General features: G+C 39.3%; 1 protein-coding gene across 4 annotated transcripts in view; it reads right to left on the bottom strand.

Moving 5' to 3' along the window:
• FNDC1 (fibronectin type III domain containing 1) overlaps positions 1–14,362 on the bottom strand; it is a 77,052-nt gene that overhangs the window by 46,915 nt on the left and 15,775 nt on the right. For 2 of the 4 annotated variants that reach the window (XM_039358292.1, XM_039358293.1), the window contains exons 2-3: positions 1,022–1,225; positions 69–167 (exon numbers count right to left, since the gene is read on the bottom strand). In XM_039358292.1, the coding sequence (XP_039214226.1) occupies positions 69–167; positions 1,022–1,225 (303 nt within the window). The remainder of the gene's footprint in view (positions 1–68; positions 168–1,021; positions 1,226–14,362) is intronic. The other 2 variants (XM_039358296.1, XM_039358295.1) reach the window with 2 other exon arrangements.

Below are 14,362 nucleotides of genomic sequence, written 5' to 3'. Positions count from 1 at the left end.
TAGCAAAAAAAAAAAGTCATTATGCAATAATATGTCTTGCCAGTTTGCACGCTGATTTCAAAACTGACCTGGGATTTTCCTCTTGGTTAATACAACCTGATGTACTGGTTGAGTCCGCCCTTGAAAGTTTCTTGAATGCGGTGAAACCAAATATACTGATTCAGATGCTGCATACAACAACAGGAAACACATACACTATTTTAATACATTTTATTACTGCAAAGATTAAAAGTCAACAGTGCTTGGCTTGTTAAGAACGAAAGCTTCCATTTCAAAGAATTGTAACTGATTGCTCTTGACAACCACTGCAGTCAGAACAAGCACTAGTACCACTGTTGTCAGCTAAAGTGGCCAGGGGTCTCCTTAGCAAGGGTGAAACAATATCAAAATGGCAGGTGTGACTGGATCTAAGATCTGCCCCTTTTTATATGTGTGCAATCCAAGCGATGCACATTAAAAAGGGGTGAGACACTGACAACTAAAAAAAGAGGAAAAAATTGCCTCAATCTGAAGCTTCATTGTTCTGATATGAATGCCATCAACCCCACCCAACTAATTAATTAATTTAATAAATAGCTAGCAATATATGTCAGAATTTATTTCTGATGTAGGTAAGTTAGAAGTGAAATAAACTTGGGTTGCAAATGTTCCACTTAATTGTAACATTGCAAAAATACCTCTTATTTGAAGTCACTGCAATTTTAATCAAGTCTTTTATTAGCAATGTATGTGCCTTCCTTTCTGAGTGCCCCATCATATTTCCTCTTTTTTATAACATACAATTGTTATTTTATTTCTTGGTGGCCAAGGGTGAACTTTGGCTTGACTTTGTTCTTCGCAGTTTAGAACTACTATAATCAATTTTATGATTGGTAATGAATGATATAATCATTCATTCTGGTGAATGAAATAACAAACACATTAAAGAGGAGAAGAGATCAAATGATTTTTCATAGCACATAAAACAACATAACAGCGAGAACAATAAGCAGATGATCGAAAACTTTCACTAGATACACACCTATTTTTTTAGCATAATGGGCTCTTTCTTCTTTTGGCAGAGATTTAAAACTCATTTTTCTGTTGCTCTCCCAATATCCACGAAGATAACCTGGATATCTCCGCGGGCTTGAGTCTGCCGAATGGGATGGTCTCCACTGAATGGACGACCTGCCAGATGATGAACGGAAGCGTGTTCTCAAAGGTCTGTTTGGCACTTTCTTTTCTTAAAAAAAAATGTAAAAAAACACACAAGCACACAAGTAAACAGTTACTCTGATACATTCTTTCTGCGTCCACACTGAAGAACCAACTTTTCAAAACTGTAGTATTCATTAATTGAAGAAGGAACTGCTAACATGGGGATCTTGAATGAAAACAGAGAAATTCTGCTCTGGAAAGCAGAAGGATACAAATAGAGCAGGCTGCTGCTTTTAACCCCAAATGCTATTGGGGTTAAACCAAATGCTATTAAACATTTTTTGTTACACAGATGAAGATATAATGATCCCTTGTGACACCAAACTCTGAAGCCAAATCTGCTGCAGCACAGAAGTAAGAATTTATGCAAAAAATGTGCTGGAATCAATGCAAACACATTTTTTGAGTTCCCACTACACTGAATGGACCTTCAATTAAGAGTTGAGAGAGGAGTGTCCAAAATCCAGGTAAAGGCCTGGAAGATGGGGATAAGCTCCTGGTTGTAAATCCAATTTTTTTTCCAACTGGACCGATCTCTTTAATTTTCACAGATAACTTCCCTTCTCCAAGCAACAGGTTATGCAGCAGGAGTTAGCATTATATGAGTTTTCTACACCATTCCTAATCTCCCTAGGAAATGACCAAGCTAAGCAATTGCTCATACAAGATATGGAGTTAACAAATTAATAAGCTGCTTCTACATGGCGGAAATTGGATAAATCAGGGCGTTTGGGAACAATATTTACAGAACCTTATTTTCCCCAGAATGAGAACTGCATTCTTTAAAATCAGGCACAATTAGCTTACAACCCACACAGCGAGGCAGGTACCTAAAATTCCATTAAATCAAGCACATCTACCTGTGTGGTAACAAAGAAAGATAAACCATTTTGCACAGATTATTACACCATACATCTTACAGGGATATTAGGTCTATTTAAGTTGCCCCTAATAAATAGATCCCCAGGAAGATCCCATATTTCCACATGAATCTTCTCTCAGAAGACATGAAACCTACCATTAACTGCATAATTGCCAATTTTTACACTGCTGTAATGAAATTAAGAAAATATAATATGACATAACCAGTTCCAATGCTGATTGCTTTGAATTATTTCTTATTAAAGATCTTAAAAATCTGCAAATTTCTAATTACTTTACATAGTTTTAGGTAATTCCAGTCCCCGGGATTTCAAACTGTCCATATCAGAACTGCTCCTGTGGATCTCTCCCCTAAATACAAACATAAAATGTTTTGTGTATCTACTGCGTAACATATCATACAGATCTTTTTTGACGGTCCAAATGAGACATCTCTTTGGTCAACAGAATCTTCCAGCCTTAACCTCAGTCTCACATGCTCCCTTTTCCAGATTCAGATTTTTAGGTGATAGTGACACTACAAAAATGTTGCACATTTTTTGAATATATGCTCTAACTTTTTATTCATTTCCTTGGTTCTTTACCGAAATATCTGTTCTGATGAAATATATTGATAAGAAGTACTACCTGGATAACTGATCTGGTAGGTGCTTTATTGGTGTTTGCATTTCACAGCGGCTACCCAGCATTCAACTTCATTCAACCTACATGTCTTTCCTGTGAGCAAGGGACCCATTGCAAGGTTTGCCAATCATTTACTGCCTAGGACAGTGATGGTGAACCTTTTAGAGACCGAGTGCCCCAAAACCGCCCCCACCTGCCCCCACTCCACTCCCGCTCTGCCCCATCCCACCCTCTCTGACCCGCTCCGCCCTCAGCCCAGCTCCACCCGCCCACAGAGCCACCCACTGCCTCCACGGCCTGCCGCATAATTGCCCAGGTGGCCCAGCAGCGCCATGGTGGCCATGCCCTCCGCCAGCACCCCGCAGCATCATCTGCGCACGATGGGGCACAAGCACATGTCCTTGGCTGTGCTGCTCTGCGCCGGCTGTACTTGGGGGCATCTCTCCTCTGGGGGGGCTGCTGGTGAGGAAGGCACCATGGGGGACGTAAGTCTGGGGTGATGATGTGAGTGCCCACAGAGAGAGCTCTGAGTGCCGCCTCTGGCACTCGTGCCATAGGTTCACCACCACTGGCCTAGGATACCATTCCACAATGTACATTTGATCTATTTCAAATATGTAGTCACAGAGGTGGCACTGTTAGCCAATCTTGTTAGATCTCAGAGGAGGAGGAGGAGGTAATGGTAGTGGTTCTGCTCATAATCTTCTGCTGCTAATTTTGCATTTAGTTTCCTGAATAACATTAGGAAATCCCAAGATGTGAGCTAAATTAGAAGGTTGTTAGTCAATATTGGATTTGTTGTAGACAACTGGAATAATGATCACAGAGGGAGACAGTGCAAATCACTTTTGTTCCAAGAAAACTATATGAACATGGCCCTTCTTGCCTCGAAGACAAGATCAATTCAAGGGAGTCCTTAAAAACACAGTATGAATTGGCCTTTGATTTGCTACATGACAAGAGGCTTGTTTTTATAGCTGTCCAGTTACATTTGGCTATCTTAAGTAGAAAAGAACACTAGAATAAGTCTAGAATAGCAGTTACTTCCACATGGCCAAATCATTGGAAAAAAACTGGTGGAAATAAGCCAAGCTAAAGGTCTGCTAAAATGATAAAAATCAGCTGGCTCAAAATTGGGTTTTCAGAACAATAGGAAATTAAAGACTTCTGAGATATCAAAGAATTAACAGTAGAAAAGGAGTAACTTTTCCTCCAAGAAGAATAAATTGTTATTTTAGATACATAAATGAAGATTGATGTAGGACATTCCAACATGCTTATTCTATGAAATAAGCATGCTTGCTCAGATGGAACCAATGGTATCCAGATGCACCAATATGTGTTTGGCGCAACATGAAAATCAAAATGCCAAATACATTTCTGATATGCTACAAAAGTACATAAGAGTGAGCTGACGTGCTTACACAGCAACAAAACACCTATTTGTTCATTGAGGAACATTGTATAAGGCCACTGAAGGCAAACTAAGTAGACACAGGTTATACAGTATGGTGAGTTTGTAATCTACAACAGCTCCCAAGATACATTAGCTGCATTTTCAGTATTTGCCAAGCATATATCCACATACCACTACTTCCCTTAATAAAACTGTTAGTTGAAATATTGTACAGATTATGAAAAACCACAATGAGAAAAGGCCAAAAAAAAAATAGCAATCAAGAGTCAAGGCATGCATTTAAACTGGCTGAACTACAGAAACAAACCACATGAGTTCAAACCACATGAGTTGAGGGGGAAAAAATCACCAGTCCAGGTTGTTAATGAGAAGATTTGACATGTAATCTTCTAACCGTAAGTAGATAGACACAAACACTAACATGTACAATGGAGATGAAATAAGAGGCAATATAATGAATTCAAGATCCAAGCCATTAAGGTATTGCAATAGTGGAGAAAAATTGAAAGGGCTGAAAAATGTGGATGTGGAAACCATTGATGGTAAATTAAGTGGTAGGAAAATTGCAAGTCATATGTAGTGTAGCCACAGAATAGAAAAGAGCACAAACATATTGGTAGATAACTGAAAAGGCTATTCAACTATTTATAGGCAATCCCAAACATTGATGGTGGGTGGCTTAAATTCAGGTAAAAACAAACAAAAATGCACATATTTATGTAGAACAGAATGGGCAACTATGGCCCTGAGGAATTCTGGGAGTTGAAATCCACAGGTCGAAAAGGCACCATAGTTGCCCACCCTTGATTTAGAAGAAATACATCCAATTCCACCATAAAACCATACACTAAAAAACTAGTACTGAATAAAATGAATAGCACTTACCAAGGCTAGCAATCTACATTCCAATTTAAGAACAAACCACTGAATGCAACACCTAGAGAAATGTGCTCTTCGGGTGTTCTAAACAGTTCAATGGACCCAACAGGACTGAGTGAAAATGAATTTCATGACTCATGAAAAGTGTATGCAATCATCTGACATAGGATTGATCTCAAACTCTCATCAAGCAGATCAAATAATGCCTTAAAAATTATTGCTCAAAAATTATTGGGAATGAATAAGAGATTGGATACAGGAGATAACTGAGATACAAATGGATTTTAAACCAGAATTATTTCTTTTGGGCATAATAAATTTAAAGATGGAAAAACAACTCCAACACATCATTATACACATATTGACTGCAGCTCGTATAGCATATGCTCAATGTTGGAAGAGTGAAAATATTCCCACAAATGATATGATTATGTACAAAGTCTTGGAATGCGCAGAAATGAACAAACTTACATTAGAATTAAAAGACAAGGAGGCGACAGAATTTTATGAAATTTGGAATAAATGTTATAATTGGCTAGAACAGAGAAAGGAAAAGACATAATTATTCATGTACATAAAATGTAAATAAGATGTAAAGAATGCTTAAAATGTATAGTACTGTTCTGTTAAAAGAAAAGATTTATGTTTATGTATTTTAAGTTTGTTTGGGTGTATGGTGTATGGTGAAAAATAATTAAAAACAAAATTTTAAAAAAAAGAAATTATTGCTTATGAAATAAGGCCAAAGAAGGAAGGGCCACTTATCTATATAAGAAGATACAGGGCAATTATCCTTTGAACTACTGTTTGGTAAGTTAGGAGAAACTATTCTCATTTTTCTACAATGATCTGGAACTACGCTACAATCAAAACGGTACCAGGATGCTTGGATCATGATTATGCCATCAGTCTGTCCTGATGTGGGATGTGGGAAAGCAGTTACATGCATGCAATGGCATCTTTGCATTTGCCCTAAAAGGCCCCAGACTTAATAAAGCTACTTTTCTTTTAGAAGAGGATTTCACAGCCACGGCAACTTTAAGACTTCAACTCCTAGGATTCCCCAGCCAGCAAGTTGCCAAGATTGGAAAACTCTTAGGACCTATGATGCCATGCTTCCATTTCCTTCAGCGTATTTGTCCAATTAGGCATCAGTACAAGATCTGGTTTGCTTTCTGTTATTCAGATTCTTCCTTCTCCCACCAAAAATCCTTCTGCCTTCCACAGCTTCCCAGCTTCACCTTACTTTACCGTAACTAGGGAGTTGCCTTTAATCAGAATCCATCAAGCCAATTTTAAATCCCTACTTTCAGACCTGAACCTCTGGACAGCATGAAGCAATTATTAAGATATTCATTATGAACTTTATTCCTCTCTGCTATTAAGCTATATGCAAAAGGAGGAGTGGGATTGTGAAGGTTGTTCTGATCCCTTAAATCAGGGGTAGGCAACCTTGGCTCTTTTATGACTGGTGGACTTCAACTCTCAGAATTCCTGAGCCAGCAGTGCTGGCTCAGGAATTCTGGGAGTCGAAGTCCACCAGTCATAAAAGAGCCAAGGTTGCCTACCATTGCCTTAAACAGTTTGCACAGGATCTGGAGTACCAAATCTCTAAAGGGAGGGTCCCCAACTCTGGCACTGCTCTGTGGTTTGCCAGCAACTGGTCCATGCAAACAAGCAAAGCCCCATCCACAGGAGGCAGGCAGTATGTAAAACTAACCCCCCTCCGGTCCGTGGAAAAACCTCTCTCCAATGAACCGGTTCCTGGTGCCCAAAATGTTGGGGGCCACTGCTCTAAAGGACTCTTTTGATGAAACCGCAGTGCATATGTTGTTTATCTGGACTTCCAGAACAAAGCTGGGGGTGGGCAGGACTGAACTCATCGGCCAAGGAGGACATCATGGGAAACAACAGCAGAGAGGTGATAGTAGCATTGGTATAAATGCTCCATGTGGAAAATCTCTATTTCTCCTGGAAAATATAGCAAAAAACTAAATGCTCCTTAAGCCTAAAAAATTGTATCTGCTCCCTCCCTCCTTAGCACACCAGCAAATATTCTGAAACTCACAAGGGGGGGGGTACAACTAATGTGGATCCATATAATAATGAGTGTATATTGAGCAGCTTAAACTTTTTTTAAATTCCTGGCAAGTGGATCAACCACCTCTTCATGTGGTTGGCAAGCAGATCAGTCATAAAAGTTATTATTGACTTTTCTGTGCACAAGAAAAATGTCAGTAAGATTTTTACCTGACGCATAATTTGAAAATTAGACAGTCCATAGACAGACTGTTAAAAATCAGTCCATTTGATATTCCTCCCAAAAGCCACAGAGAAGTTGTAATAAACCTGCTTACCTGCCAGTGAAACTGAATTTAAAGATGTTATAGCTTGTAATATATATCTCACCTGGATATAGCAGTAGCTGTGAATCCTCTTAAAGAGCAATTTTGCTGGCAACTCTAATATGTCAACCTTCTGTTAAATAGCCATATCTGAAGGTTCTATGGGCTTGGCGCTTTCATATCCTGCCATAACTCCTTGATTTTCACTTTGTAATAAATCAGACTTATTGCTGATCCTTGACAAAGACGGAATACATTGCTACTGGCCACATAATTTAATTGAACTTCTGCTGGTCTGGTTTGGCAGGAAGGAAGTCTGCAATAAATCAGCTTCTTCTGCACCAGTTATAGATACCCTTTTCCAACTGGAATTGGTATAAAGACTCTTCGTGGGACAGAGGGCATGAGAAAAACTAAAGCAGCCAAAAAGCCATATGGAAAGTATATCCATTTAAAATAAATGTGGCTATAGACAAGGATTTGCTTCTCTACCCTAGTTCTCTTTGCAGGATTTTAAAAAGGGAGAGCAATATGAAACATTCTATGGAGGTCTTAATATGAATTCTTCCCTGTAGATTTACTGCCCACTGCATTTGCCTGTCAGTCTGGTTTCCAAAACATGGCAGCACCTATTTCTACCCACCCCAATGAACCATGGAATAAGCTGCTTGATAGATGGGAGAAGACATGGCACTACAGCTACATGGAGGGAAGTAAATAGTGGAGTACCACAAGGTTCTGTCTTAGGCCCAGTATTCTTCAATATCTTCATAAATGACTTAGATGAGGGAATAGAAGGGGAACTCATCAAATTTGCAGATGACACTAAGCTGGCAGAAATAGCCAACACCCCAGAAGACAAGCTCAGGATCCAAAAAGATCTTGACAGACTTGAACCATGGGCCCTATCCAAAAAATAACAATTAATGTAGAGAAAAGCAAGGTTTTACACATACGCAGGAAAAACCAAAGGTACGAGTACAAATAAGGCAAAATCAGGCTCGAAAACAGTAACTGTGAGAGGGATCTTGGAGTCCTAGTGGATGATCACTTAAATATGAGACAGCAGTGTGCAGCAGCAGCCAAAAAAGCTAATACTCTACAAATCCTTGGCTGTATAAACAGAGGCATAGAATCAAAATCATGTGAAGTATTATTACTGCTTTATAAAGCCTTAGTAAGGCCATACCTGGAATACTACTATGTTACAAAAGATGTTGAGACTTTGGAAAAAGTGCAAAGAAGAGCAACTAAGATGATTAAAGGCCTGGAGACAAAAACATATGAAGAACAGTTGCAGGAATTGGGTATGGCCAGTCAAGAGAAAGAAAGACTAGGACTAACATGATAGCAGTATTCCAGTATTTGAGAGATTGGCACAAGGAAGAGGAGGTCAACTTATTTTCCAAAGCACCAATGGAAACTAATGGGTGGAAACTAATCAAGGAAAGAAGCAACCTGGGGTTAAGGAGAAACTTCCTAACAGTGAGAACAATTAAGCACTGGAACTGCTTGTCTTCAGAAATTGTGGGTGCTTCATCACTGGAGGTTTTTAAGAACAGATTGGACAGACACTTGTCTGAAATGGTATAGGGTCTCCTGCTTGAGCAGAGTGTTGGACTAGAAGACCTCAAAGGTCCCTTCCAGTACTATTCTGATTGTGGTAAATTTGGTTTCTGTCTCTCTCTGACCTGCATCATCTTCTGGGTCTAAGCCTTTGACTCAGTCACTACATGAGAAAGAGGAAAGAGCAACAAATCATAGGAAATGAAATTAGAAGTTTCCAGAAGTAAAGATGGAAGAAAAATTTGGCTGAGCAGAATCTTTAGGAAAATATTTTCTAAATATGTAGAACAATTTGGAATGCACATATAAGCTGAAATCTATACTCAGAACTTTCCAAAATGTTTGAAAATTTAAAACATGCATTCAGGGAAAGCATACCTGAAAATACAGTGCTCTGCCAACAACTTGGTGTTACTCTTAGCAACACAGATTTTCTTCATGACAATATATCCCTAGCTAGGTCCTTTAGGTCTTCCAATGGCGCAGCCATCACCACTGTAATAAAGTCCATCTTCTTCTTCTCTTCCACTTTTTCCAGCATTACAGACTGCTGTAGAGAACTAGGCATAATGCATACAAAGTAGAATAATTTCAGCCTGGTCATTTGTACTTTGAGTGCAGACTCTGAGCTGACTTTTTCAATGATCCATTTGTTTATTTTTCTTGGCTATCTATGATATTCTCAGGAGTCTTCTTCAATACCAAATCTCAAAAATGCCAATACTCTTTCTATCCTACTTCTTCAAAGTCCAAAAACTGGAAAAGCAATGTATTTTCATATAGAAAAAATGGTTTCACAAAAATACCCACATTAGAATAAATATAAAAATGTGGATTTCCAGCAATAGAATTGGTATGCATATCACAGCATCAATATGAATAATGATGCAAGCTTTTTCTGCCAGACTGGAAGTCAGTAAGTTAAGAAATTAGGGAAACCAACATGAACAGAATTATCCTTTCTTACTGAGGATTAGCTCTAGACATTCACCGATGATATCTATCTCATCTACATCATATAACAAAAAGGCAACCCTATCATTAGTAAAACAGCTGCCTCAAAAGACAGATGTTAAGATGAGAAGTAGGGTAGAATGTCACTTGTTCTGCAGTGTACCCTGTGTTGCCTCTCTCTTCAGTAGAACTGAGGTACTAATTAATGCCAGTATGATTGAGTTTTTTAATATGGGGTTTTTTTTTGCCATATTGGCCAGATTTATAAAGGAGACAAGTTTATTTATCTATCAAATGTATATAGCTGTCCCTGTCATGAATGTGACTCTGGGAGACATCTAGAAAACAAAATAATGAAAGCATATCTTAAATAGCCACTACAACCAATTAAATATCAGTAAGACCATAGGCGTGGGGGGTAGGGAATGTTTGAAAGACTCATAATATCTCATAGGCTCCCTGTTTCCAAGGGATTCCCAGGTCACATTTTAAGAATTTTCTAGAAGGTCAATAGAATTAGGGCTAGAATCAGGGCCTCCTCACCTCAGGAGACGGGGAATGGTGTTCCAAAGTGCAGGTGCCACAGCAGAGAAGGCTCTGCTCCTGAGTAAGATGGAACTCCTTTGCTGACAAGAACTGTAACCTGTCCCTCCTATCTGACCTGACGGGATCAATAGATGTGATCGGGGAAAGGTAGTCCTTCAAATACACTGGCTCCAATCCATGTATGGTTTTACAGGTCAAAAATAGCGCCCTGAATTGGAACAAGAAGCAACCACCACTCAGAGAACAGAAGTGTAACATGTGCCATTCTAGGGGCACACATAACTATCTGCACTGCTGCATTTTGCTTCAGAATTCAAGGGCAGCTCCACACAGAGCATGTTACAGTAGTCCATTAGGGAGTCCATTGCCTCTATACTGTGAATATGAAACATCAGTGGGTCCTGAACTGCTTGCCACAGTTTCCATAGGCTGCACCACTAGGATTCTTCCCTTTTGAAAGTTCAGGTGGCGGATTGTTGTACTACATCTCTGTTTCCAGAACTATCAAATCTTTACAGCTTCTACCTTGTTTGTCCAGAAACTGCTTCTGAAAAATAAGCTTCATTAGTGCTGCAGAGATGACCGAATCTAAATGTTCTGCTTTGGATACCACGAAGCTTCTTCCCAGAAGGTAACAAGGAAAAGAGATCATGAAGAGGGTGTGTAGCATCCCAGACAATCCTGCGGAGCTATGAACAAATCTTTGAGAATGTATCTTGCTTAACCAACCTGATTTTAGACTACATCATGAGGGAAAAATGAAAACAGGAACTGAATATGAATGTCCAGAAAGATCTTTGAAAAATGTTAAACCCAGTAATGGGGCAGTGTACCATTTCTGTTCCACTTCAGCCAGCAAACTGAATTTCATTACCAATTCACTATATATCAACAGCATTATGCTAGGTTATGAAATAGCAAAGAAAGCTTAGAAAGTTCTTGTTATGCACCAAAGATCTCCAGATCCATAAAATGAGTTGAGCTAGGATCTGGACAGACTTGAACATTGGGCGCTATCTAACAAAAAGAAATTCAATGGTGAAAAAAGTAAGGTTCTACATTTAGGCAAGAAAAACCAAATGTACAGGTATAGTATAGGGAGTACCTTGCTCAATAGTAGTAATTGTGAGAGGGATCTCGGAGTTGTAGTGGACAATCACTTAAATATGAGCCAGCAGTGTGCTGCAGCTGCCAAAAAAGCCAACACAATGCTAGGCTGCATTAACAGAGGGATAGAATCAAGATCACATGAAGTATTAATACCACTTTACAATGCCTTGGTAAGGCCACACTTGGAATACTGCATCCAGTTTTGGTCACCACGATGTAAAAAATATGTTGAGACTCTAGAAAGAGTACAGAGAAGAGCAACAAAGATGATTTGGGGACTGGAGGCTAAAACGTATAAGGAACGGTTGCTGGAATTGGATATGTCTAGTTTAACGAAGAGAAGGATGAGGGGGGACATGATAGCAGTGTTCCAATATCTCAGGGGCTACCACAAAGAAGGGAGAGTCAAGCTATTTTCCAAAGCGCCTAAAGGCAGGACAAGAAGCAACGGATGGAAACTAATCAAAGAGAGAAGCAACCTAGAACTAAGGAGAAACTTCCTGACAGTTAGAACAATTAACCAGTGGAACAACCTGCCTCCAGAAGCAGTGAATGCTCCAACACTGAAAGTTTTTAAGAAGAGACTGGACAGCCATTTGTCCAAAATGGTATAGGGTTTCCTGCCTGAGCAGAGGGTTGGACTAGATGACCTCCAAGGTCCCTTCCAATTTTTGATGATGATGATGATGATGATGATGATGATGGATCATCGCACAGTCAGCCAGATGTTCAGACTGGATTTGGCATTTTGTCTACCTATCGAGTCCTTACCCAGGACCTGGGATAGGCAGATGTGGATGTTTCATGGTATTACAGGTATCATCGCAGGATGGAAGCAGTTCCTAGTAAGGCTACCTTTTGCAATTGACTAATAGCGAATTTGTCAATGTCAGTGGTGTTCAAGTGGTGCTCCAGTTGTTTTGGGATTGCACCCAAGGAGCCTATTACTATTGGTACTACCCTTGCTTGCTTTTGCCACGGTCTTTCTATTTCTATTTGTAGGTCTTTGTATTTTGTTATCTTCTCCAGTTCTTTCTCGTCTATTCTGCTGTCTCCAGGCACTGCCATGTCCACTATCCAGACTTTTTTGTCTTTCGTATCGACAATTGTTAAGTCTGGGGTGTTATGTTGCAGGTGCTTGTCTGTTTGAATTCTGAAGTCCCAGAGCAGTTTAATTTTATCATTTTCTATGACTTTCTCTATTTTATGATCCCACCAGTTTTTGCTTACAGGCAAATGATATTTTTTGCAGATCTTCCAATGCACCATTGTTGCGACTTTGTCATGTCGCTGCTTGTAATCAGTCTGTGCAATCTTCTTGCAACAGCTTACCAAGTGGTCCACTGTTTCTTCAGCTTCTTTGCATAGGCGGCACTTACTGTCTGTTGCTGTCTTCTCAATTTTGACTTTGTATGCATTTGTCCTTAGGCTTGGTCTTGTGCAGCCAGAATTAGTCCCTCGGTCTCTTTCTTCAATTTTCCTGCTCTTAGCCATTGCCAGGTTTTATTATTATCTGCTTTCCCAGCTATTTTTTTCATGTATTGGCCATGTAGTGCTTTGTCTTCCCATGCTTCTATTCTGTTCTTCATTTGGTCTTTCTTGTAGGCCAGTTTGGTCTCTCCAGTAGTCAGTAAGCCTTCCTGATATACTAATTTCAGTGCATCTTCATCATTGTTCTTCAGATATTCTTCCAAAGCCATTTTTTCTTCTTTAACCATCTGATGTACTTGTATCATTCCACGCCCACCTATTTGCCTTGGTAGATAAAGTCTGTCAATGTCACTGCGTGGATGAAGGGCATGATTCATTGTCATTATTTTTCTGGTCTTCCTATCCGTTGCTTTTAGTTCTGCTTGAGTCCAGTCCACTATTCCAGCTGTGTACCTAATGACTGGGATTGCCCAGGTGTTGATTGCCTTTATGGTATTTCCTCCATTGAGTTTGGACTTTAAGATCTTTTTCACTCTCTTGATGTATTCACCTCTAATCTTTTTCTTGACTTCAGTGTGCTTGATGTTGTCAGCTTGAAGGATACCCAAGTATTTGTAGTAATCTTCCTCATCCAGACTCTTAATGTTATTTTCGTGGGGCATCTTGATTCCTTCAGTTTTCATTATTTTCCTTGTTTGATAGTAAGTGTGGCACATTTGTCCAAGCCCAACTCCATAACAATATCTTGGCTATATATACGGACAGTGTTGAGCAGCGATTCTATTTCAGATGATGTTTTTCCATACAGCTTCAGATCATCCATGTAAAGGAGATGGGATAGTCTGGTAGATGTTTTTGATGTTTGATAGCCATGTCTTTAGTTATTCAGTATTGTTGACAGAGGAAACAGTGCAATAACAAATAGTAATGGTGACAATGAATCTCCTTGAAATATTCCTCTCTTGATCTGCAACTGTGTCTTCCATTGTGCCATCGATCTTTACACAAATTTTCTGATGTTTCTACTGACTCCTGTTATTTCTAGGTACTTGATTACCCAGTCATGTGGCAGAGAGTCAAATGCCTTTTTGTAGTCAATCCATGCCACATTCAGGTTGGTCTTCCTTTTCTTGCAGTTTTCCAAGATCATTTTGTCTAATAGGAGTTGATCTTTTGTTCCTCTGCTATTGGGACGGTTTCCTTTCTGCTCAGGTGGAAAGAGATTGTTTTCAACTAGATGCTGTTGTACTGCATCAGCTACCACACCAGTTAGTAATTTGAAAGTTGTTGGTAAGCAGGTAATTGGCCTGTAGTTGCCTGGTGTTGCCCCTTTTGCTGGATTTTTCATTAATAGTAATATAATAAAAGAATAATAATAATAATAATAATAATAATTAATTATTATTAT

The sequence above is a fragment of the Crotalus tigris genome, unplaced genomic scaffold (genome assembly GCF_016545835.1).
Source record: "Crotalus tigris isolate CLP2741 ecotype Arizona unplaced genomic scaffold, ASM1654583v1 scf7180000019007.31208882:3723066, whole genome shotgun sequence".
Taxonomy (NCBI): Eukaryota; Metazoa; Chordata; class Lepidosauria; order Squamata; family Viperidae; genus Crotalus; species Crotalus tigris.
This window is presented reverse-complemented; position numbering and strand designations above follow the sequence as displayed.